This window comes from Limanda limanda, chromosome 19 (assembly GCF_963576545.1).
Source record: "Limanda limanda chromosome 19, fLimLim1.1, whole genome shotgun sequence".
In the NCBI taxonomy this organism is placed as follows: Eukaryota; Metazoa; Chordata; class Actinopteri; order Pleuronectiformes; family Pleuronectidae; genus Limanda; species Limanda limanda.
This window is the reverse complement of record NC_083654.1, coordinates 882,783-906,696: the sequence shown is the minus strand read 5'-3', so window position 1 is coordinate 906,696 and position 23,914 is coordinate 882,783. Positions and strand designations below refer to the sequence as shown.

General features: G+C 38.5%; 2 protein-coding genes across 2 annotated transcripts; one reads left to right on the top strand and one right to left on the bottom strand.

Annotated features, from left to right (window-relative positions):
• The first annotated feature begins 575 nt into the window (after positions 1 to 575).
• asns (asparagine synthetase) lies at positions 576 to 9,986 on the top strand. The gene is made up of 12 exons (XM_061092479.1): positions 576 to 679; positions 2,209 to 2,464; positions 3,396 to 3,633; positions 3,719 to 3,904; positions 3,994 to 4,095; positions 5,022 to 5,149; positions 5,241 to 5,367; positions 6,175 to 6,281; positions 6,909 to 7,009; positions 7,405 to 7,486; positions 7,622 to 7,777; positions 8,679 to 9,986. The coding sequence occupies exons 2-12, from the start codon at positions 2,216 to 2,218 to the stop codon at positions 8,886 to 8,888; spliced, it is 1,686 nt and encodes a 561-aa protein (XP_060948462.1). The 5' UTR covers positions 576 to 679; positions 2,209 to 2,215; the 3' UTR covers positions 8,889 to 9,986.
• A 5,431-nt stretch (positions 9,987 to 15,417) lies between these two features.
• On the bottom strand, positions 15,418 to 19,452 carry tac1 (tachykinin precursor 1). The gene is made up of 5 exons (XM_061093229.1): positions 19,336 to 19,452; positions 17,839 to 17,941; positions 17,729 to 17,752; positions 15,584 to 15,640; positions 15,418 to 15,483 (listed from the first exon to the last, which is right to left on the bottom strand). Exons 1-5 carry the CDS (start codon positions 19,450 to 19,452, stop codon positions 15,437 to 15,439), a joined length of 348 nt encoding a protein of 115 aa, XP_060949212.1. The 3' UTR covers positions 15,418 to 15,436.
• Positions 19,453 to 23,914: the final 4,462 nt, after the last annotated feature.

The window sequence follows — 23,914 nt, the reverse complement described above, 5'->3', positions numbered from 1 at the left end:
ACAGTTATGGTGTCATCCCTTCACATCTGTTTTATTTTCCATTTTAAGACGGCTGAATTCCCAAATAAATATTTTCATTACTAAATATTCACATTTGTTGGTTTTCATCTCAAATTTATTAAGCATTGGATGGGTCCATGCCATGGTAATTCCTTTTTCTTTGTCTACTGATCATTTATAAGATGTCGCTGTGCCACACTTCAGACTCATAACAGCGACACAAAACAAATGACTTAATAACATGTTTTCAAGGCCAAAGAACTCCAGTCTCCATAATGTAGATGGGCGTTTGGGCTACCCACACTAGGTTCCCCTAAATATCAAAGAGAACAAGGCAAAGATGTTGTTTTTTTCACTTTAGTACACTCTCATAAACCAGAATATATCTCATCCAATAAATCACAAACAGCTGAAGTTGCTCTCAGACAGCGTGGCAACCAAGGCAGCTGCCTCCAAACAGCGTGGCAAGTGCCTTTACAAATCAGTGGCAGTTCCTGTCGTCACCGGAAGTGCTTCCATCTGCCACGATTTTGCTATGCCCTTACTGTTTTATTTTTACTGGCACTTCCGACTCGGTGTGCGTCGCTGTAGGTTGCTCTCACTCCTGCGGACACAGCAGACACATCAGTGTTATCACCTTCCAGCACAACACGGGACATCCCTGACAATCAAGAACAAGGTAAGTGAGTCGGCGAGAACCGAAGCAGAACCCCGCTTCAAAATCTGTTTTTTTCCGCTTTAGACTTCAGTGATAAATCGCACACGCGCGTGGAACAGAGCTAGTGCAATCCTCTCGGGTCGTTTCATCATCCCACGACCTCATCCCCACATGTCTGCAGAATGACTTCAAAACATGGTAGTATACAGAAATAAGTGCGGATTAGACTGGGCCGAGGTCAGCAATACATTTTTTAGTCAGAGGTCGTTCATTATTAAAGTTTCTGAACATATCGTAGCAGACTTTTAATCGCTGCTATTTTCACATGGACACCGGCTTGAGTTGCCCAGAGAAAGGTGGGGTTTGTGTTGTGTGTGTGTGTGTGTGTGTGTGTGTGTGTGTGTGTGTGTGTGTGTGTGTGTGTGTGTGTGTGTGTGTGTGTGTGTGTGTGTGTGTGTGTGTGTGTGTGTGTGTGTGTGTGTGTGTGTGTGTGTGTGTGTGTGTGTGTGTGAACAAATTACTCACAAATTAAAATTGAACAGAACCTGATACAGATTATATATGTAGTATTTCGCGTGGCTCCCATTCACAATATGTAGCCTTAAATGTGAAATGTCATATCGGGTTAGCTATTTTGTTCTAGCAGGTTCCTGTGCCAGGTGCCGTTCCCGAGCTTTTCTTTCAGCTTGAAACGCCAAAGTAATGCTGTGTTATCAGGAGCATCTCACTGGGTGTCTGATGTAACACGGATGTAACCCACACTCTGAGAGGCTTGGCACAACAGAGAGGCTTGTTACAAGCTCAGAATTAAAATATTCAGTGGATCTGATATTAATGCTTACAGTAGCTCCGATATTTCATTTCTTTTCGTATTCAATTAGAAAAGCAAAATCGGAAAATTTAAATGATTCATGTTTGAATCTTGTACCAAAAAACGAATAACTGTTTATTTTTTTAGTAGTTTGGATTTTTTCGCTCAGATCGAAAATAGGAAATGGAAAAATGGGTCACGGGCCGAAGTTGATTTTGATATTTAATTTGTAGGATTTCTGTGACCCGGGAGTCAGATTACTCGGATCAATGAGTCATACACGAAGCGTTGTTTGAACACAAACGCCGTCTCTTTGCCATCGTAGTAAAGTGGATAACAGGCTACAAGCCCCTCTTCATAAAATATGAGCTAGCTGTGAGACGAGTGCGTAGGGACCGTCTACAAAGTGCAGCACCGAAAAGAGATGTTACAAAAATGTTCAATAACTTCATTCTAATGACACTAAGATCACAACACAAACAAAACTTAGTTCACCCCGGGGACCTGAGTGTGATCAATCCATCCTTTTTTGGAATATTTTTTTGAACCCAGACCTATGTCCAACCAGCAATTAAGAAATCAAGAAATTTTGAGGGGGCAAATTAAATAAATGTGATTGGAAGATTGAAATGGGACAAACTAAAGTTCTAGATCCGGGCTGAGTTATCATTTCATATCATCAAGTATCATTAAACTTTGTATGAATCAACACTGTACCTGCCTGTCTCTCTTTTTGCAGCTGCAAAATGTGTGGAATCTGGGCCTTGTTTGGCAGTGATGAGTGCCTGTCAGTTCAGTGCACCAGTGCCATGAAGATTGCTCACAGGGGCCCTGATGCCTTCCGCTTTGAGAATGTCAATGGCTTCACTAGCTGCTGCTTTGGTTTCCACCGGCTGGCCATTGTGGACCAGCTGTATGGCATGCAACCTTTACGAATCAAGAAGTTTCCTTTCTTGTGGCTCTGCTACAACGGAGAAATTTACAACCATCACACGGTAAGCATACCCAAGCTGCATCCTCAGAGACATTACTCGATGGAAGTTTCAGTCACCATGCCATTGATAAAAAAGGACATCCTCAATTCCTATGTTATACTGTGAAACTGTTGAAAGAGTTATAATAATAATCATTGTAATAAAAAAAAATCATATGACCATGCTGTAGAGAGAGACACATTTCTTCCATTGTCTCTCAGTCTTTGTTAACCCCCATTTAACGTAAAACAAATGAATAAGCCTTTAATTCACGTTTTAAAGGAGAAACCCTTTGGGTGTGGCATTAGCCTTCATAAAAAGTTCATCCCCCTGAGGCAAATCTCTGAGAACAATGAAAACCTACTGACATTGCTTGTTTGTTTCAAGCAAGCAGCCAGTTAAAATGCAGGCAGACCGGTATGAAAGTTTGAGTTTAGGAAGCAGTTAGTTGGGTATTGTCATTAAAAAATTTTTTAAATGGCTTGTTCATATTTTATTTGAAATATAGAATCTTGATGCTCAACTTGCTTTTGTTTACAACATTAAAGGAGAGGTTCACATGCTTTTTCCAACACAGACTGTGTATGTTTAAATTATTTATTCAGTGTGAAAAAGAGCAATACAATGCTCCTGTCCAGATAAGAAAAAATAATCTTCTTAAAATGAAAGACTACTCTGTTAAATATAAATAGGAATGATACAAAATATCTAATTTAATTCCTCACACAGCTGTGTGAATGATTTTGTTAATTATGAGAATAGATTTTTGAATTTAAGGGGCACATTGTATCATTAATTGAGTTTTTGCTCTATTACCTACATCTGTAGAGAATGTTAAGTGACAGTGCTCATGTCTAGGTTTTGTCTTATACAGGGTTATGTTAGAGAGAGATGAATGTTTGCATAAAGAACCAAAACTAAAATTAAACCCCTGTGTGCTATGTTGTTACAGCTGAGGAAGCAGTTCGAGTTTGATTATCAGACCAGTGTGGACGGCGAGGTTTTGCTCCACCTGTATGACCGCTTTGGCATCCAGAAGATGGCTTCTCTGCTGGATGGGGTGTTTGCTTTCATTCTGCTGGACACTGCCAACAGGAAAGTCTATTTGGGACGGGATACGTATGGTGTGCGTCCTTTGTTCAAACTCCTCACAGATGATGGATTCCTTGCAGTCTGCTCAGAGGCTAAAGGTAGTGATTTATTACCCCCATTTAATTTGGGTCTTTTAAACTGTGTGAAAAAGCACTGCCTAACTTGTTGTTATTCTGATCACAGGCCTTACAGACATTACCCATGCAATGGCCACCCCTGCCAAAATTGCTCCTTTTCTTCCTGGGCACTTTGAGGTCTTTGATTTAAAGAAGAATGGCAAAGTTGAATCTATTCAGATGGAAGAGTTTCACTGCTGCACAAAGGAGCCTGCACATGCCATGTATGACACTTTGGAGAGACTACCTACAAGTATGTGATAGTTCATTCTTAACCGCTGTTAATTTTAAATATTTGAGAAGCATTTTGTTAAGCATATTTTAAAACTGATGTCTCCACAGGCTTTGACGAGGAAACAGTGAAAAGCAACATCAGAGCTCTGTTTGAGAATGCTGTTAAAAAACGTCTAATGGCTCAAAGGAGAATTGGTTGTCTTTTGTCAGGTAATAAAACATTCTCCCATCCCAAGGCTGTACAGAAACTGCTCTAGTGGATATTTGTCCCATGAAATGATATATCATAATTTAACATAAGCCCTCATTAAAAAACATCTGTAAATCTCATAAATTGTAAGTGAATCAAACTTAGCCGGGGTGTACTCCTGCAGTCAGACCTGGGAGGGAAGCTCATAGGCGGGCGTCTGGTCGACCCATATGGCCAGGTCCAGCCCAGTCCAAAAACCAACATGGATCGGCCACCATGTGGATCCACCACCCTTAGGGAAGAGCATTGGAGAATGTTGCTGTGTACACTTGGTAGTAGACAGAGATGGGAGCCTGGATGTGCTGACCCCTGGCATCTCAGAGTACAGCTAGATATAGTTGACTTCAGTTCAATGAACAGCATGGGTTTTGTAACCAAAATCCTGAGGGACTGTACTCTTTCCTTTTCTGGAGTTGTCTTTGGTGATAATGTTATATATAAAAGTAATAACAATTATGGGTGCCTAGTGGTCAGGCACCACTTGGCGCAATGCATTGCATGGCGCAACGCGAAAGCCAATTCGATTGGCTTTCCAATTTGATTTGATTCAATATCAATTCAGGTTAGGATATTTTATTGTACACACCATTTTTTCTTTGAAATTAAATAATTTGTCACAGAAGTTAAGGTGGAAACTGTGAAAGGAAAGCTCTAACTTGGTGCTTTATTGGAAATGTTAAAGGGATAGTTCACCCAAACATAAAAATTCACTAATAATGTGGTCATCACTATGCCGATGGAGGGGTTGTGACCACTTCTTCAAACGTAAAAAAAAAATATTGCTATTGACATCACCTGAATTTAGATATTTCTTGGAAAGTGTTAATGATAAAACATTTTGGAATGGATGTTTCTGTCGATGATCCTCCTTATGTCTATTCTTCAGGTGGTCTGGACTCCAGTTTAGTCGCTGCTACACTGGTGAAACTGGCCAAAGAGGAGAAGCTGGAGTATCCCATCCAGACTTTTTCAATTGGCTCAGAGGACAGCCCAGATGTCTTAGCTGCTCGCAAGGTTAATAGAACAGTGTCTGAAAAGGAGTGTGTATGGTTGGTTCTCTTAGAAAGAAAAAAATGGAAAATTGATTTTGTTTTGTGCTCATCAGGTTGCAGCTCATATTGGCAGTGAACACCATGAGGTCAACTTCACTGCAGAAGAAGGCATCCAAGCAGTCGAGGAAGTGATCTACCACTTGGAGACATATGACATCACTACAATACGTGCCTCTGTTGGTTAGTGCAAAATGAAATATCACATGATTTTTGTCACACTGAAAAACCACAAAAACATAATATAGTGTAGATGGCTTGCCAAAATGCTATTCAGCCAACTGAAATGATAAAATTTAACAAGATGCTGTGTTTTTTGGCAATGGAAATTTGGAGACCAGTGTATTGTATGCCCTCCAGTTGTGATTTTCATATAATAGTTTGATGAAATGAGAATAAAACAAATGTAATTAAAATTTAACAGAAAACCGACACTTTAAACTTTAAAAAAAATTATAATATGCAGGTCAGTTATATAATATTGTACATGGGGTGTTTATGTAGGATATATACCTAGGTTTACTTGCATAACAAGTGGTGATATATCTTATTTGAGAGCTTGAATATAAGTATTAAGGAATATATGTTTTTTTATTTAAGTAGGATGTTACATTGGTAGTTAAATTTTGACTGCCAATTTGCAGTTACACTAGATTGCATAGAAAACCCCTTTATTTATAATGTTAATGAAACCTCCTTCCTGTAGTCCCTCAAATGGGTTTTGTTTTGTTCTCTTCTTCAGACAATGTTTGATGTTAGATTTTAAAGTTGTATCTCTCCATTTCATTATTTTGCTGTTGGAATTTGGAACAGAAAAGATTTAATGTGAGCAACAGCTGTAATGTGTAGCCCTTTCAAAACAATCTACAAAGAATGTAGACACATTTCAGAGAATACTGTATGTACCTTAGTAATTTCTCATATCACATAGCTTTCCATTATGTCATCAAGTGTGCTCTCTCATTCTCATTTCTGTGTGTTCCACTTCAGGGATGTACTTGGTTTCAAAATACATCAAGCAGAAGTCAGACAGTGTGGTGATCTTTTCTGGAGAGGGTTCTGATGAGCTGACTCAGGGATACATTTACTTTCACAAGGCAAGTCGTCGTAACTGAATCAGTCAAATTTTTTGTTGCAATAATTTTGATGCCTCTGCGCCAGCGAGAGCCAGTGCCCAAGGGCATTATGTGTTTGTGTAGTCCATCCGTCCATGCTCATGAGAATGTCCCAAGATATCCCAAGAACACTTTAATGGAATTCTTTAAAATTTGGTACAAAGTTTCACTTGAGCCGTTTTCAGACATGAAGTGCGGTTTAAGTCCGGAGAATTGGATAACTAACAGGTAACTAAAAACCTAGGGAGAACGCAAATCCAGTCACAAGGAAACCATCAAAATAACAAAATACTCTTTATCTCAAATTAAAGTCTTGAGTCAAGAGTCAGATGGATTGAAAAACGTTTTTTTAAATTTTTTTTGCATTTAATGTAGAAGCTGCAGAGCAGGCACATTTATCTCTGACTGTGTTCATTTCGGTCTAGTGATTTGATGAAAGTGACACAGATACACTTATCAAGATAGTTGTCATGAGTTTTTTGTAAGGGTGATTTGGCTCTAATCCTGAGACGCCAACAGGCACGTTTCCATCATATGAATGTGAAGGGGTTGCAGTATCTTAAACTTGAATAAAGTGCTACTACTGACAGATCTATGTTCCTCCTCCAGGCTCCATCACCCAAAGTAGCAGCAGAAGACAGTGTTCGTCTGTTGAAGGAACTCTACCTGTTTGATAATCTCCGTGCTGATCGCACCACTGCTGCACATGGGTAGGATCTCTCACCTTATTTATCACCACTACCATCATCACCTCAAAGTATTACTACCTAGAAAAATTACACAGTCATGCGTTGTATATTCTCTGCTTGAAAACGTTTTCTCTTTTGAAGGGAGAGAAATCAAAAAGTAAATTACGGAATTTCCTACCTGTATATTGATTCCAGCACCAAGACATATTTAGGTTACTAAGTAACTTTTCTTTTCATTGCGGTTTGGCAACATTTCAAATGTTTTTCTCTGACTACGGAGTCAAATTTGACCAGTAACTCCATGGGTGTAGGGCACATATCCAATACCCTTGTGGCCAGCAGTCAACAGCCCACGTCTTTAATTGAAGCGATCATATAATGAGTTAATGACTTTGTAAATGTGTTTTGTCCCAAAGTCTGGAGCTCAGAGTGCCCTTCCTGGACCACAGATTCACAGCATACTACCTCTCCCTGCCTGACGAGATGAAGATTCCTCGGGTCAGTTGATCTTTGCAGCAATATATGTTGTCTGACAAATCCCTGTTTTCTTCGCTGAAGATGTCTGACGTCCAAAACAGGCATTGAAATTAATAATTAGTTGTCATAATTGTGTTGTTTGTCCTGTGGAAGCAGGATGGAGTGGAAAAGTACCTTCTGAGGGACTCCTTCAAAGGTCTCAACTTGATCCCTGAGGAGATCCTGTGGAGGCGTAAAGAAGCCTTCAGTGATGGTCTGACGTCTATGAAGAAGTCCTGGTACACCTACCTGCAGGAACACCTACAATCCATGGTACGTGTTAATGTAGGACCAAGATTAATGATACAGCAGCTCATACTGGTGTTTAATTTCAATCCTTTCATGTCGAGAGAAGAAGAAATATTCAAGTTTAAATCAGTCTTCATGATAACAAGTAGTTTTCTGTTAAAAATGTATTACCTTTGTATTTATTGTACATATATCAGCTTCACCTTTGGATTTTTACAGAGTAGAGACAAATTAAATTTTGATATCACCACATGCAGTCAACAGCTGCCTCCAATGTCCACATCCACTCATGGATAAACTTACTCCATGACTTATTTAGGAAATTGCAGTAATGCACTGCAAAGCAAATGCTAAAGAAAAGGTAGAGATCAAGGTTGATATGGATCCTAACATGATTATTATATATTATTATTATTATTATTATTATGACAACAGAATTTTCACAAAAGAAACAAAGTTAATTATAGCCATAAAATATTTTTAACATTTGTTAATTTAGTTTAAAAGGGAAATAACTGGATTCACAAACTGAATAAAGTATACAGACTTTACCCAGGTATTTAAAAGTGAAAATTCCCCTTCTTTAGCAATAAATTGTCGCTGCTGCTTTTCCTGTTAGCTATATGCAACAGGCACTTCGTAGGGGGATGAAGGGGGATGCCAACTAAACTAAATTGAACAACTCACACGCAGGGAGTGTGAATTCATTCTCTGCTCAGGAGACCAACTCCACTTTATGTTTACATAGAAATTATATCAATGCTGCTACATTAATGTTTAAAATGGTGTTTAGAATCTTTAAGGTACACATAGTAGCTGTTGTTTCTGATCAAAGGGTTTTTATCAGGAGACAGATTTTGTCAAAGCTTCATAGAATGGCATTTTATTTTACTCATGGTGTCTAATCTTATCTCTTTTCTCTCAGGTGAACGACGATCAGATGGAGAAGGCTCACAAGACGTATCCTCACTTGCCTCCATGCACCAAAGAGGCCTACTACTTCAGACAGGTGTTTGAAAAGTTCTATCCAGGTCGGGCTGAGTGGCTCTCCCATTACTGGATGCCTCGCTGGACCAATGCCACTGACCCCTCAGCCCGGACCCTGTCTATCTATAAACCAGATAAAGACCAGTGATGGACGGAAATAGTTCAGTGTCTTAGTCTTCTGTCAGCTAAAGGAGGACCTTCTTTATATTCTCCATGTTTAATTGGAACTTACAAGAACATTTTACTTTGTCTAATTTAGCTCATTTTCAGATGCAGCTGTATTTTTGTCACTCATTTAATTCTTTGGGGATGTGTCAGCTTAGTAGCAATTTGAAAGTCACAAGGTACGTGCTTAAGCCGACCCTGTAATGTTTTTATATAATTTATTTTTATCTGCTTGCTACAGGCTCTTTTAAACTTACCTCATAAGCATTTCTGTTTTCAAAAAAGATCGGCCTGTTCAGCATTTGCACTGCTGTACATTGAAGTTAAAACCCTATGTAGTAAAGAACGAGAAGAAAGATAGAAGATCTAAGGAAATAGCACAAAAAGAGGCCTTGGGTGAGACAAGACAATACTAAGCTGTTAAATTAAAATGAAAGCCAATTTCATGGTTCACAGTAGATGTCACCTAAAACATGTCTAATGTCGATAACGTTAATTGAAATATTAAACTGAATATATTTATATATATAAATAAATAATACTTTTGAAAACCCACTTTAAGCAAGAAAACAGAGTGATAATATAAAAAGTTAAATAAATACGGGTCAGATAAAGAAAACAGAATTGCTTTCTGGTAGAAGTACGCTTTAAGAAGGGACTTAAAAGATGACTCAGGCAGGCTTATTCCCGCCCCAGCTTTGGAATAACTTCATGATTTTGATCAGGATCTGGTCTGAGTTGGTGAAGTATTTTTGCATTTACTCAAATCAGATTGATGTTTCACAAATCCCAAACTGTGTTATAAACTAGTCTAGATTTGACAAGTCTAGGAATAGTGCCTTTCATACACAAACTGGGACAATAAGGTGTAGGTGGTTTTAGATGGTTTGTATTGTCACAAATAAAATAACGGTTTCCCAAATTGGAAAGAGAATTTAAGACAATTGTGATGCTTTATCTGTAATGTTGAACTTGATTTCACTACAGTAAATGCCGGAACTGTTTGCTCAGCACTGTAATTCAATTTCCCCCATAAGCTTCCCCTTGACTGCAAAATTGACAATAAAATTGATGGAAAGGATGTGTGTAGTTAATGATGTTCTTAACTTAAATCCAGTAGTCATTGTCAGAATTCTGTGCTTTTACAACGGCTAAAGATTCAGAAATCTTGTCTTTTAAATGTATAGATAGTGGACTTTTATTGTGTACATTTTCTAAATCAATATTACAGATGGTAATTACAGAATATAATACAGATTGGTAATGCTGGTTGCAGCTTTCTTTCAAACGTCACATGCGTCTTGTTTTGGTCATGTTTTATTGATACTGAATGTACCACATGTCACAGACAGACAGACAGTCTTTTTGACAGCTTGGAAAAATAAATGCACATCAGCAGTAAGAAAGGCCAAAGCGAATTACTATTTGTATTTAATTCCCAAATCTTGTTACAATTCTGGAAGGCATTACACTTGTAGGTCTTCTCCTCCACTTCCTCCTCTCGCCACAGCTGAAGAGTGCTCAGTCTCAGTCTGGGATCAAATAGGCCTTTTTGTAGCTTAGCATCTGCTGACAACCTGTTTGAGGACCCTCTATCTCCACTATAAATCTTGAGACCAAGGTAAGGCCGCACCCTTGTTCTTCATTACAGTGCTGCACATATAGATGCACTGTTTGAATGGGCGAATGGCAGTAAACTACTGTAAAGCCCTCTGAGTGGTCGTCACGACCAGAAAAGCTCTTTGTAAATACAGACCACTTAATTTCTCTCGGTACTAGGCTATCTATTGTCAGACTTTCGAGAGAGCCAAAGCAGTTAACTGCTGCCACTCTACACGATCTTATTTCTGCTTCGGACAGAAAGAAACACTGCTACTCATTTTAGACTTCATCATATTAGTTTGGACTCTGTTGCCAATAAATGGTTTAAGAGTTGTCTATCATTGCCGAGAGTGATGAGGATATTACCACCTCTGTGACTGAGTGTATTCTTTCTTATGTTGATGACACTATTTTATACTGTACTGTGTTAGTTGCACTCAATAATCAAAAATTGTATCTCCATGTAGACAAAACAAAATTGGTCTAAGACAACGTATATGCCTTGGAATCTTGATTGATGAGAAGATTACTTAAGGAAGAATATGTCCTTCTATAGAAACAATGCATGCTTCCCTCTGCACTGCAGAAAGATGCTTATTTAGGTAACGTTCCTTTAAATTTTTTGAATATGGTGACATTTTATACATCAATCTAATTAAAATTTAATTTGTATAGCCTATCTTCACAAATCACAATTTGTCTCATAGGGCTTAAACAAGGTGTGACATCCTCTGCCCTTAACTCTCATCAAGAAAAAAAACTTTTAACAGGGTAAAAAGAAAGTAGAAACCTCAGAGAGCCACATCTGAGGGATCCACCTCCCAGGACGGACAGACCTGCAATAGATGCCATGTGTAACCGAGAAAACATCAGAAAGAGAAGGGTATTTACAGCATTGATTATAATTAACAGTTTGTAGCATAATGGAAGATCAATGAATTGAGGTAATATTGTCAGTAATGGTCGAGTATCTGAGGAGAAATATTGTATATCAAGCAGTCTTGTTGTAATCCAAGTCCATGGTCAGCAGCCACCACAATCAGGATCCACCATCAGCTGCCACCAGCTGAGAAATGCGGTCTCTTTTCCTTGTTCTTGTCAGGTCACATTCTGCAGCATTTTGGACAAGCTGCAGAGTCTCTAACGACTTACTTACACAAAGACAAATGTCTGACTTTGTTCTTGATTCACAGAAATTACCACCAAACACTTTACTTGAGTGCATGTGTCCGTCTAGATGTTTTTTATTGAATGATTGAAAAAAAAACTGATTTTGCTCTGATAACACACTCTGCAGGAAATGTGAGGGGACCAGGCCCATATCTGGGTTTTGTCTTATCCAGTGTTATGTTAGAGAGAGAGATGAATGTTTGCATAAAGAATCAGAGAACTAAAATTGAACCCTTTTGCTCTCTGCTTGATGGCGTGTTTGCTTCCCTTCTACTGGACACTGCCAACATGAAAGTCTATCTGGGACGGGATATGTATGGTGTGCGTCCTTTGTTCCAACTCCTCACAGATCATGGATTCCTTGCAGTCTGCTCAGAGGCTAAAGGTAGTGATTTATTACCCCGAATTAATTTGGGTCTTTTAAACTGTGTGAAAAAGCACTGCTTAACTTGTTGTTATTCTGATCACAGGCCTTACAGACATTACCCATGCAATGGCCACCTCTGCCAAAATTGCTCCTTTTCTTCCTGGGCACTTTGAGGTCGTAGTATATGCTCAATCATTGCAATTTTCAATTTCGATATTTCAATTTGGAAGTCAAACAGAATAAACAATGACTTAAAGGACTGATGATGAAAACAGGACTGATTGATATCCTGCAAGCGATTTTAAGAATGTTAATCTTCAGTAGCCTTGATGATTTTGTCTTCAATACAACCACAGAGAGGAAAATCCTTCATGAGATGTGGTGAACAGCGACATAATTGAAGAGCATCATCAGTAACATTAATAATACATTGTAATTACAGCAAAGTGTGATTAGTTACATTTTAATTACAAGCCTGAACACCCCCATGAATAAGATCCATCAAAATCAATAACGTATACCCATTTTGGAGAAACTCAAAAAGGGGTTTGTTGACTCTTAACCCACATTTCCTTCGGCATAGTGGTGAGTAGATAATAAGGGAATTTTTGGGGTAAACCACCCCTTTAAGACTAGAAAGGGGTGGTTTCTATATAAGTAGAGACTTTCACCATTTCCCATTTATCCGTAAAAATGTGGAAAATTACCGCTGGGTCAAATTTGACACAGTACACTACAGATGTGGGAAACATACAGTAAACAGCATGCAAGTCTGGAGCTCAGAGTTCCCTTCCTGGACCAAAGATTCACAGCATACTACCTCTCCCTGCCTGAGGAGATGAGGATTCCTCGGGTCAGTGGATCTTTGCAGCAATGTGTTGACTGACAAAGCACTGTTTTCTTCACTGCAGATGTCTGTCCAAAACGGGCACTGAAATGAATAATTATTTGTTATAATTGTGTTGTTTGTCTCCATGCTGTAAGTAGCATGGAGTGGAGAAATACCTTCTGAGGGAGTCCTTCAAGGGTCTCAACTTGATCCCTGAGGAGATCTTGTTGAGGCGTAAAGAAGCCTTCAGTGATGGTATGACGTCTATGAAGAAGTCCTGGTCATCTACCTGCAGGAACACCTACAATCCATGGTATGTGTTAATAACGACCAAGATGGATGATAGAGCAGCACATACTGGTGTTTAATTTTCATTCCTTTCACATTTGGAGAAGAAGAAACGGCTTCGATGATACATTTTATTTACTACCACAAGTAACTGTAAATAATGAAGTCATTTTATTAGTACTGGCCTTTCTTCTTCTTCCTCTTCTTCTTTTTCTTTTTTTTCTTCTTCTTCTTTTTCTTTTTCTTCTTCTTCTTCTTCTTCTTCTTCTTCTTCTTCTTCTTCTTCTTCTTCTTCTTCTTCTTCTTCTTCTTCTTCTTCTTCTTCTTCTTCTTCTTCTTTTTCTTCTTCTCCTTCTTCTTCTTCTTCTTCTTATTGTTATCATTCCTTTCTTTTACATGGTCACATCTGTGTTGGTGGAAAATCGATAAACCTTTGTAGTTTGGTGAAACCCTTAATTTCCAAGCAGACATTTTGACTCATCAAAGCAAGAATAGTCCCGGTGTAAATAATCACATCAGAAACATCTAAGCCACATGGCTTCAGTTGTCCTCATGGTGTCTAATCTGATCTGTCGTCTCTCAGGTGAGCGACGATCAGTTGGAGAAGGCTCACAGGACGTTCCCTCACTCGCCTCCATGCACCAAAGAGGCCTACTACTTCAGACAAGTGTTTGAATAGTTCTATCCAGGTCGGGCTGAGTGGCTCTCCCATTACTGGATGCCTCGCTGGATCAATGCCACTGACCCCTCAGCCCCTGTATCTATATGAACCATATAATAAATATATATACAGAGCAGATTGAATAGAACAAATTCAAGTTTTTGTCTTGAGATTAATTTCTGACCTGCCAGTCATTGATTTCACTCAATGCCTTTACTGTGTAATGAAAATGAAACGGCAGACTTGGAACTCGAGTGAAATTGGTAATCCATCACAGTGAACTAGTGACCTTAGAAATTACCATATTTTACACACAGATGAATATATTTTAAAGAACTTCAGAATGTTGCTTGACCTCATTCTGATCATTCCTCATCACCCTATACTTCTGTCAATAGATTGAACCTCAATGTTAGTTATGGGGTTTAACGTCAAATGAATCATGTTGAGCTGCTAACACAAAAACGTTTGTTGACTTGCACTGTAAATTATACAATGTGTGAAGTACGTCTTGAGTTCATAATGGATGGAGGTGAGTCTTGTGTGAGACTTATTAGTGAAAGTGGCATGGCTCTCCATGCTAATACCATTTGTACAAATCTTTCGCATGGACGGCAGTGTTACTTCATGTCAGAGGGATGATACACATTTGTAAGCCCTTGTGATGCTACATAATTTTAAATTTGGTACATTAAATTGGATTTGAATTAAACTGATTTGCAGTGAATGTAAATTACCATGATTAAAAGAGTTACTGTACATGGAGTAAAATGTGATCCATATCGCCTTCCGCTTGTTTGAGCAAATTAACTGAGGAGATTGAACTACAGGAAGTGGACAAACTACTGTATTGTAAACTGTCACACTGGAACATTGTAAACACTATACTTCTAAAAAAATAATTGTTTATTTTTCATACTTATTTCTATTAAAATAAGTTCACCTCTTGTCACTAAAATGGGTTGAATTTGTGTGCAGCACCTCACCTCTACCACCAGAGTGTGCAACTACCTCACCCTTTAAGATGGGCTGAGCATCAGCAGGTTTAGTCACGCTCAGTAAAGGAATTCACGACCTGCAAGCTGAAGTTAAACCAGTAAAGAAAATAATTTTAATATTTGTCAAACCATTGAAACACACAGGTATCCTGTCACATCAAATGATATGTCCAGGGGTAGAACATGACCACTCCTCTAAAGTCACTTAAAGACTAAATGAGAACCTGTCCCAGTGTGTTGTATTTATAACAATCAGTTGCAATCAAACAGTTATGAGGCACTATACAGTGAATTTGGCAGTGCAATTTTCAGCATACCCTGGGGTACAGCCTTGCTTTAATTGTCCACAACAACATGTAGTATTTGTGGCGTGACAAATGGCCGAAAACGCTCACAGAAAGCACTGACACTGATAATGAATTTCCCCTTTGTTTCACCCCAATCTGTTGGGACAAATAAAACTGGCACAGATACAGTACTGCTAAATCACTACAATGTGGAAACAGAATCATTTTATTTGACTAACAGCTAAACACAGTCTGGAGAAACTGTCAGTTGCCCCTTCCACGGAAGAGGAATGGCTAGATGAGAAGCAGGCAGGTGAAGAGATGAGTTTTTAGCGGCGCTTGTCATACATCTGTACTGTGCTCCACTCATACGAATCTGCAGAAGAAGAGAGCGTGTTAGCTTTTATACTCATTTTACTTTTCCTAGTTATTACAAATTCAACACTACAAGTATAATTTGACTGGATTTAACTTACTTGGCTCCTCTTGGCTTCTTTTCCCCATCAGTCCAACAAAAGAGTTGACTTTATGCCCTAAAAAAAAAGATAGTTTAGTTTGACAGAGATGTTCATCTACCAACAGCTGACTACAACCAGGGCTGCAACCACGATTTAAAGAATACTGAGGTCAACAGTTAACATTTCACCACTAAAAACAAACCCCACAAAAGCTTAAGGGTAAAAATATGATTTTATGAATAATATTTTGTAGTACCTCTACCATGGAGGTTTTTGTTTGTTTGATTGTTTGTCATCAGTATTAACTACTACTAAAAGACAGGTGCAAGTTAAAGACAACCAACAGCCAGGATGCAAACTGTACCACAGAGCATTTTAAATGAAAGAAACACCTCAAATGTATCTGACCAGCTCAAAGACAAACATCTGGATGTGTGGGTACATACACTATTCAGGCTGAGTTTGTTTCAACTGCTGACGTTATAGTTACAATCTCTTTCACATGTATTGGCAGCAATAAAAAAAGGTATCTAACATCATTTAAATGCAATTGTTAAATCTAGTGACCCTGAAATGTTTTAAAGCATGTTAAAGCAAAACTCAGACTCAAACTCACAGATCTGGCCATATGTTCTGATCCCTTTAACAAATAACTCAATAATCCTTATAAGACTGTTAATTGGCCTGGACCTCGGCAAGCCAATTAACAGCCAGTAATTCACAGGAAAAGATTTTGAAATACTAACAGCAATTTTGTGTAATTCAGGTGTTTTTCAGCTCCTTTACCATTTAAACATATTGTTACCCCTGAGCTTAGTTAAGTATGATATCTATGGCTTTCAGGTTTGCTGCAGTTCTTTTTTGCAACATATATGGTCTGGAATACAGAATGCAGATTTTATTTTACTGATTGAGATACTGGGTATTTGTCAGGTTTGCAGTGATGCAAACGCTATGGAGAGTTGCAAAGCAGATTGACAGGTGCTCCTGTCAGTTACAGTTAATGGACAGTTAAACAAGCATGATGCGTGAAGGCACACTGGCAGTATTGGATTGGAGTGTTATGAAACTATAGAGAGCCTTTAGGGAATATCTAATATTGGAAATCATCAATATTTGCATTAGGCTGATTAGATTCAACTGTGTAAAATACGCCCTTCTCACTCAAACCACTGAACCTTGAACATACAGGATATATAACATAATACAAAAGGCTTGCCTTGCATCAGATTGGTTTTATTTTGTGTAAAAAAAAAAAATGTGTAAGCCTGTAATGGTAGAAATCCTCCTCATTTTAAGTGAAGGGTAAAGTACGTTGCTGACTCAATCCATCACAGGCATAAACAATCCAATTTAACTCTCACATGTCCTTGGGGCATTGATCCCAGCACTCTCCCTCTCCCTAACGATGAGTGACTTATAGTCGTGCCTGCATAAGAGGAATAAATTAGATGTATACGAACTTACTATGCTGCGCTGTGTTGCATCACTGAGTGGGTGACTAATTTAGATGAAAACCCCTGCCAGAGAAAAGGGAAAATCCCCTCCTCCACATTCTCCTTTCTTTGTCACTCTTTATCTCTTTCCTCTTTGTCGCACACAGACGTCTGCTCTGCACCACCTTCCGTGCTGACAAATTAATGTGGTCCGGCATTCAAACAGTGACAGTAGAATCATCTGTTTTTGCTGCCAGTTAATTAAACAACTAATTTAATAATAATGTGAGCAAAATTCGTCAGGCTTCATGTTTTTTTAGTTTTCATTGAGCACACTGATGTCGACTGGTCTTATACTCTTAGGATCTTTTTTGCAACCTAGTAGGAGTTTATTTCACCATACTCAATTTTAGGCAGTTTCTGAAATTTTATAAGCTAATTTTTTTATATGTAAAGTATAAATATGTACATATAAAAATATAAAAACTTTTAGCCTGACAAATGGTAAATAAAGTATGAAGAAAGCTTTGAGACAGCATTTAAGACATCAATCCTTACATTTATGAGAACTGATCACTTCATCTGGAGACATTTTTTTTTTTTTTCAGATTTTACCGATATGATGTTTTTACAACACACATTTCCTCTCTGCGATAGTGACTTTTGACTATAGACTTTTGTAAAAGAAAAATTAAGTATTGTATTAATGTGTTATGTCTTTACTTACTTTTTCGGGTGGTCTGTGAATTTGCTGTACAAAGAAAGAAAGGACAAAGTATTAAAAAAAGATTCCACAAAAGCAAATAAAGCTGTCTGATACTGAGGAGGAATTCTCACCCATAGACCGCTTCCCCATCAGACCAATGAACTGATGCGGCCGTGGCTTTCGTGTCATCCTCAGGAGGATTTCTCTGAAGGGGTCATTGGAAATCCAGCCGTCCTGAGGGGGGGAAACCTCAATGAATGTGAATTTAGACCCAGGACATATTGTCACATGGTGACTTAGTAACCTGACACCAGCATGTTGAACCCTCTTTATAGCGACAAAACATAATGAGGACAAAATGTAACAACATTGGCTAAATGGAGAGGCACCTGAATGAATCTTGTGTTTTTCTCATAGCCTACCATTTATAGCCATATATATGGTGATATAGATTTTTTTTTCTCCTGGTTTTTAACTCTTCTGCTGATGAACTGGATAAATGCCAGAGATCATAAATGTGTCTTTATCTGCCACCACCACATAATCCACATCAACCTTGAATTTCCAACTTTCATTAATCGTTTCTATTTCCATCTCCGGATATATTTCTAAAGTGTGCATTAGTCTGACTGAGATGTGGTCCTGGGGCCACAATGTCCCACAAGCTAAGTTTGAATGATTTATTGTGAACTCATTTGTCTGCAAAATGGCAGCCAGCCTACAGTTAAAGGTATTAGCTGAGGAGCTTGGCCCGTGGCCAGCTCACAATGTCAAACAGGATCATTGAATGGAGATGGTTTGTTCTTCACTTCCTATACTGTGCACTTAAGAGGGATATTTCAATTCCTAATGGAGAATTGCAACAATCATGCTCACCTTGAGTGTTACTGAGTCTTAAATCCTTTTTTTACGGAGGAGAATGTTCCACCTGTTTTGTTATGAGTCTGAAAATCTGATCTCTGTTTTTAAAATTCTTCTAAAATTATTATTTCATTGAAAGTGTGCCAAAAAAATCCGTTGGATTTGTTTTATACTGGACACATATTTCAGAAATTAAATAAGTAACTTGGAATGGAAATGATGCTGGCTTTGTTTCTAGTGTCAGCCTTACACCTTGAGGATTGAAACAATTCACTTCAAAAAGACTCATCATTATGGCAGCATGACACTGTGCACATGTTTGCCATCTGCTCTTATAAGGTTAAATAATGTTAAATAACGTGATCTACAAAGCAGTTAAGAAAATATTCAAATCATCAATAGAAATTATAATACAACAAACCCTCACCCGATTTGTTGCTTCATCCCTTGGTTATTGCTCTGCTTTATGCACAAACATGTATTTTCTGAATTCTATTCTGCAATTTCTTTTATTTAAAGTGATACTGGGAGGGATAATGGGTTGATCATATACTCTCTCTGTGAAGTGACATACAAGTATAATACGCTGATCAGACATCCAGTCTCATCACACTAACTCTGCCTCTTGCAGACTTTGGCTAAACAAACAGAGAAGAGGTTCAGCACAAGAACAGAAACTCATCTGCCTGTTTCCCGCAGGTTCATCTCACACTGGTGATAAGAAAGGGATGTTTATGAATGATGAAGTGAAGAAAATAAACAAATACCTGAATTTGATTACTACTCGTCCAGTAGTCAGCCTCTGCTTTGGGGTCGTTATCTTCGCAAAAAACTTGGGCAATAGAGAAAAGAAGCATCAAAACTGGTAAAAGCAGCAACTTCATGATGCCGAAGATGCGCAATAAAAACTGACAACTGAAAATAACCGTCAACAACAGCAACAACTGCAAAACTAAAGTAAAAAAGTAAAGGAGTGAGGTTTCAGGCACGAGCAGCTGCTATCCTGTGCGCGCACTGTTTCTTCCCTGATAGAATCTAACAGTAGTCCATAGCGCGTGCGTGCGTCCGCTCCCCCCCACTGTGTCCGCAACTCGCGCGCTCAGCCACTGCAGCAGCTCTCGTGCGTCCTGCAGAAAAGCTCCCCTGCGCGCGCTCCTATATAGCCGCACGAGCGAGGTTGCTTGGTAACGCCGCTATAGCTGAGGTAACGATTCTTCCGTTTAGTTACAGTTAATAGTTACAGTTACTAGTTACAAACACTTGTGTCATCACCCCTAACTGTAACTTGTGTGCGTCACTGGGCCACTCTGCACGGTGTTCCAAGTCCTGGACGTCATCTGGTTTCATCAGGAGAGATTCATTCAGCATTTGGAATGAGATCATTCAATTCAATTGTATGTATATAGTGCCACGACATACACGATCCCAAGGTCATAATCATTTAGAGAAGAAACTTTAGTCTAATCAAGGTCCAATTATGTATCATTTTCTCATCAAAAAATGTATCTTCGTGGAGGGCGGGCCTTGTGTGTGAGCTAATTATTTATTTCTTGTATTCACGATTGTATTTGAATATTTTTTTAAGTTGTATTCTCACATTTAATAGCTTAATGTTGCAGTTTAAAATGGAAAATCTACATATAAAGAACCTTATTCATTGAGTGATCCAAGTTTTAAATGTTGGCATTATTATGCCTATGATTATTACTATTATGAACTGCATTTGTTGTTCTGATGAAGTGGATGTGACCTGTATGCAAAAACATAGATCTACATTCACATAATAAATGTAGATCTAATAATGTAACACCTACCAAAGTCTATGATGACGCACTTGGCATCGCGTAGCTTTTTCGCTAAACGTAATTAAGGTCTATAAACTGATATGTAACTAATTGCATCCTTTTTTATATTGACTTAAGCGATAATGTTGAGGGCTACAGCCGCAGCCTTTTACAAGCTATTTGATAATATTATGTCCTGCATCTCAGAGAAAACAGAGCTCTCATATCAAAGGCTGAATGAGAAGGAGAAGAGCGTGTGACCCCAGGGTGCCACTAATTTCCATCAGAAAAGCTGTTTTTTTAAGAGTAGGCTGTTGGAGATGAATAGAGGATAGAACTGACACACGGACTTCACTGTCTACGCACCTCAACAAGTGCTTGATTTGCCTGAGTGCCTTTATTCCATTAACAATAAATTCATTTTTATTTACTCATGTGCTATTGGTAAATGCAAATGTTTTCCCGGGGTGGGAATGGACTTCAGTCTGTCTTTTGCAGCTCTTGTTATTCATCTATCTGTTCAATTGATCCAAGGTGCAACAGCAAATTACATTAACAAGAACATGCTTGAAAGATGCTCTGCACTGGCTCTATTTGACCTTGATATTCTGTAGATTTTGTTATTACATGTAAGCCCAGAGCATAAAATTCATACCCTGAAAGTGGTTATATTTCCTTTTCTAAATTCACATCATGCCTAATTGTGTGAGTCATATGACACATAAAGTGAAGAAGTCGTGTAGGTGAGCCCTGGATAGATTTTTGACAGTATTCACTGCTTATCTTTACCAGGGGTGCTCCATGGTCACAGAAGCACTCCGAACTTGAATTTAAGCATCCTCACAACTGTGACAGCTCATCCAATTATCAGATGGAAGGGGGAGGTGAGGAGAGTGAGATGGAAAGAGAGAGGTGACAGAGCTGTTGGAATCGTGAGGGGGAGTTACCGCGAGAGAGGAAGATGTAGGAAGTAAAGAGAGCAGGGCACCACTGAAGTTGGGGCACAGAGATAAACAGATATGCAGATTATGTGCGTGGACAAATAGGACTTCAATCCACTGAGGCCGAGGGGGGTTTGCAGTCGTTGCTGCTGCATGCAGCTGGGACACCATGGGCACTAACTTTGATAAGGCATCCAGCAGCAAATTGCACTCTGACAAGCATGAATCCTTTAGAGCACAAATGGATTTGGTGCGTGGAATATATCAAAAGCAGATCATTTGGGTAAAGAGACGATTGAGTCAAAGCAACACAATGCACATACTTGAATTAGAAAATCCAAGGGTATAACACCAAACATTTAAGTTATATTTCAATTAAATTAGCCCAGTAAATGCCACATAAAAAGCAGAGTTGTTCAAATATTAAACACTAAGGAAAGCAAATGAATGCAAGCCTTTTATGTGTAAATTTACAACCATTTTAGCTGAACTGGTATTTTTTCCATGTACTGCATGTAACACTGCCAAAGGGTGGTAATTAATTTCACTGTGATTACACTGTCTGGCAATTAATGCTGAAATAATTTATTCATGTCAAAACGTGGTACCATTACCAACTCCATGAAACTTGATGCAGACTTTAAAAGTGCACCATCATGTTCTCATTCTCTCAAATTAAAGATTGTGTGATAATTTACATGCAGGTACCACATGTTGATTTTCTCTGTGGGTGTAACACATGTTCACCAGATATTTCACAACAGGAGCTCCAGCAGTTACATTTCCACCAACATGATGGCAGTTAATTGATATAAGCTGAAACAAGTGGGTCTTTTGCAGATGTACGATACAAAAATATAACACTCCCAAAAGGACCCCAAGGAGCATTTGCATTGTCTGATTCCTTTCTTCTCCACATAGTCTGTGGCTTCCATAAGCCACTGACTATGTGGTGATGGCCAATACAAAAAATGATAAACGTATGAGGTTTAGTTGAGTCACTGGGTTAAAGATTAGGGAGACATATCAGTCATATGAAAACAGTGGCAGAAAGTTATCAGGGACATTAACTTAATTTATGCAAGAGCTGCGCTGTAGTTGAGTAGTTCCTCTTTGTGCTATATTATTCATCACCTTTACTACAATTCAGTGGAAAATGTTTTATATATTTCATTTCATTTCTATTAATTTCTACCTAGACTCAATTGGTTTCAGTCAGTGTGTACACCAACCTACTCATTGTTGTAATCACACACTTGACTTTGTATTATCGTACTGTGTCGGAATTGAACATTTAACAGTATTTCCGCGCAATCCAATTCTATCAGACCATAATCTAATAACCTGCGATTTTTCATTATCTGAATATATGCCACTAATAAAAAACTAATTTTCTAGATTTCTACCTGATAGTGCTGAAGCTAAATTTAAGGAAATAATTCCAATTACATTTAAACCCGTATTAACCGTCGATATGGTAAATGGTTTTGTAGTTATATAGCGCTTTTCTAGTCTTGATGACCACTCAAAGCGCTTTACAGTACAGTTAAACATTCCACTCTACCCCTCAGCCACAGCCGCCCAATATAAAAACAACAAATTCTTTAAAAACCCGAGCTCCATTGAGATTGACCACCTCGTCGATAGCTCTGCAGACTCATTACGATTAACATTAGACTCAATAGCGCCTCTAAAAAAGAAACTTGTCAAACATAGTAAATTAACTCCGTGGTATAATTCCAAGACACACCAGTTAAAACAAGTATCAAGACAACAAGAAAGGAAGTCGCGCGCCAGCAACAGTGTTGAAAATCTCCTAGACTGGAAGAGTATTGTTAAAGAATATAAAAAGGCTCTCCACAAAGCAAGAGCTGCCTACTATTCAAAACTAATAGACGAAAATAAAAACAAACCCAGGTTTCTCTTCAGCACTGTAGCCAGGCTGACAGAGAGTCACACCTACACCGAACCCAGTATTCCTCGATCCCTAAATAGCAATATCTTTATGACCTTTTTTATTCGAAATAAAATCAACCATCTCCTGCCCTCAATTGGCACTAACACCCTCCCAACAACAGAGATCTCAGAAACGGCTGAGAATCCTTCCCATTACTTAGACAGCTTCTCTCTGATCACCCGTGATCAGTTTACTAAAATAATCTCAGGTTCCAAACCAACAACCTGTATCTTAGATCCGATTCCAACAAAATTATTTCAAGAAATTCTGCCCCTAATTGATAGTTCGTTACTTAACACAATCAATCTGTCATTATCATCAGGTTATGTACCACAGTCCTTTAAAATAGCTGTAATCAAACCCCTTCTCAAAAAAACCACCCTAGACCCAGAGGTATTAGCCAATTACAGACCAATATCTAATCTCCCCTTCCTGTCTAAAATCTGAGAAAAAGTTGTAGCCAATCAGCTGTGTGAGTTTCTTCAAAAAAATAATATATATGAAGACTTTCAGTCTGGGTTCAGAGCCAATCACAGCACAGAGACAGCCTTGGCTAAAGTCACTAATGACCTTCTAATAGCTTCAGATCAGGGACTTGTGTCTGTTCTCGTTCTGTTAGATCTCAGTGCAGCATTCAACACAATTGACCATCACATTTTATTAC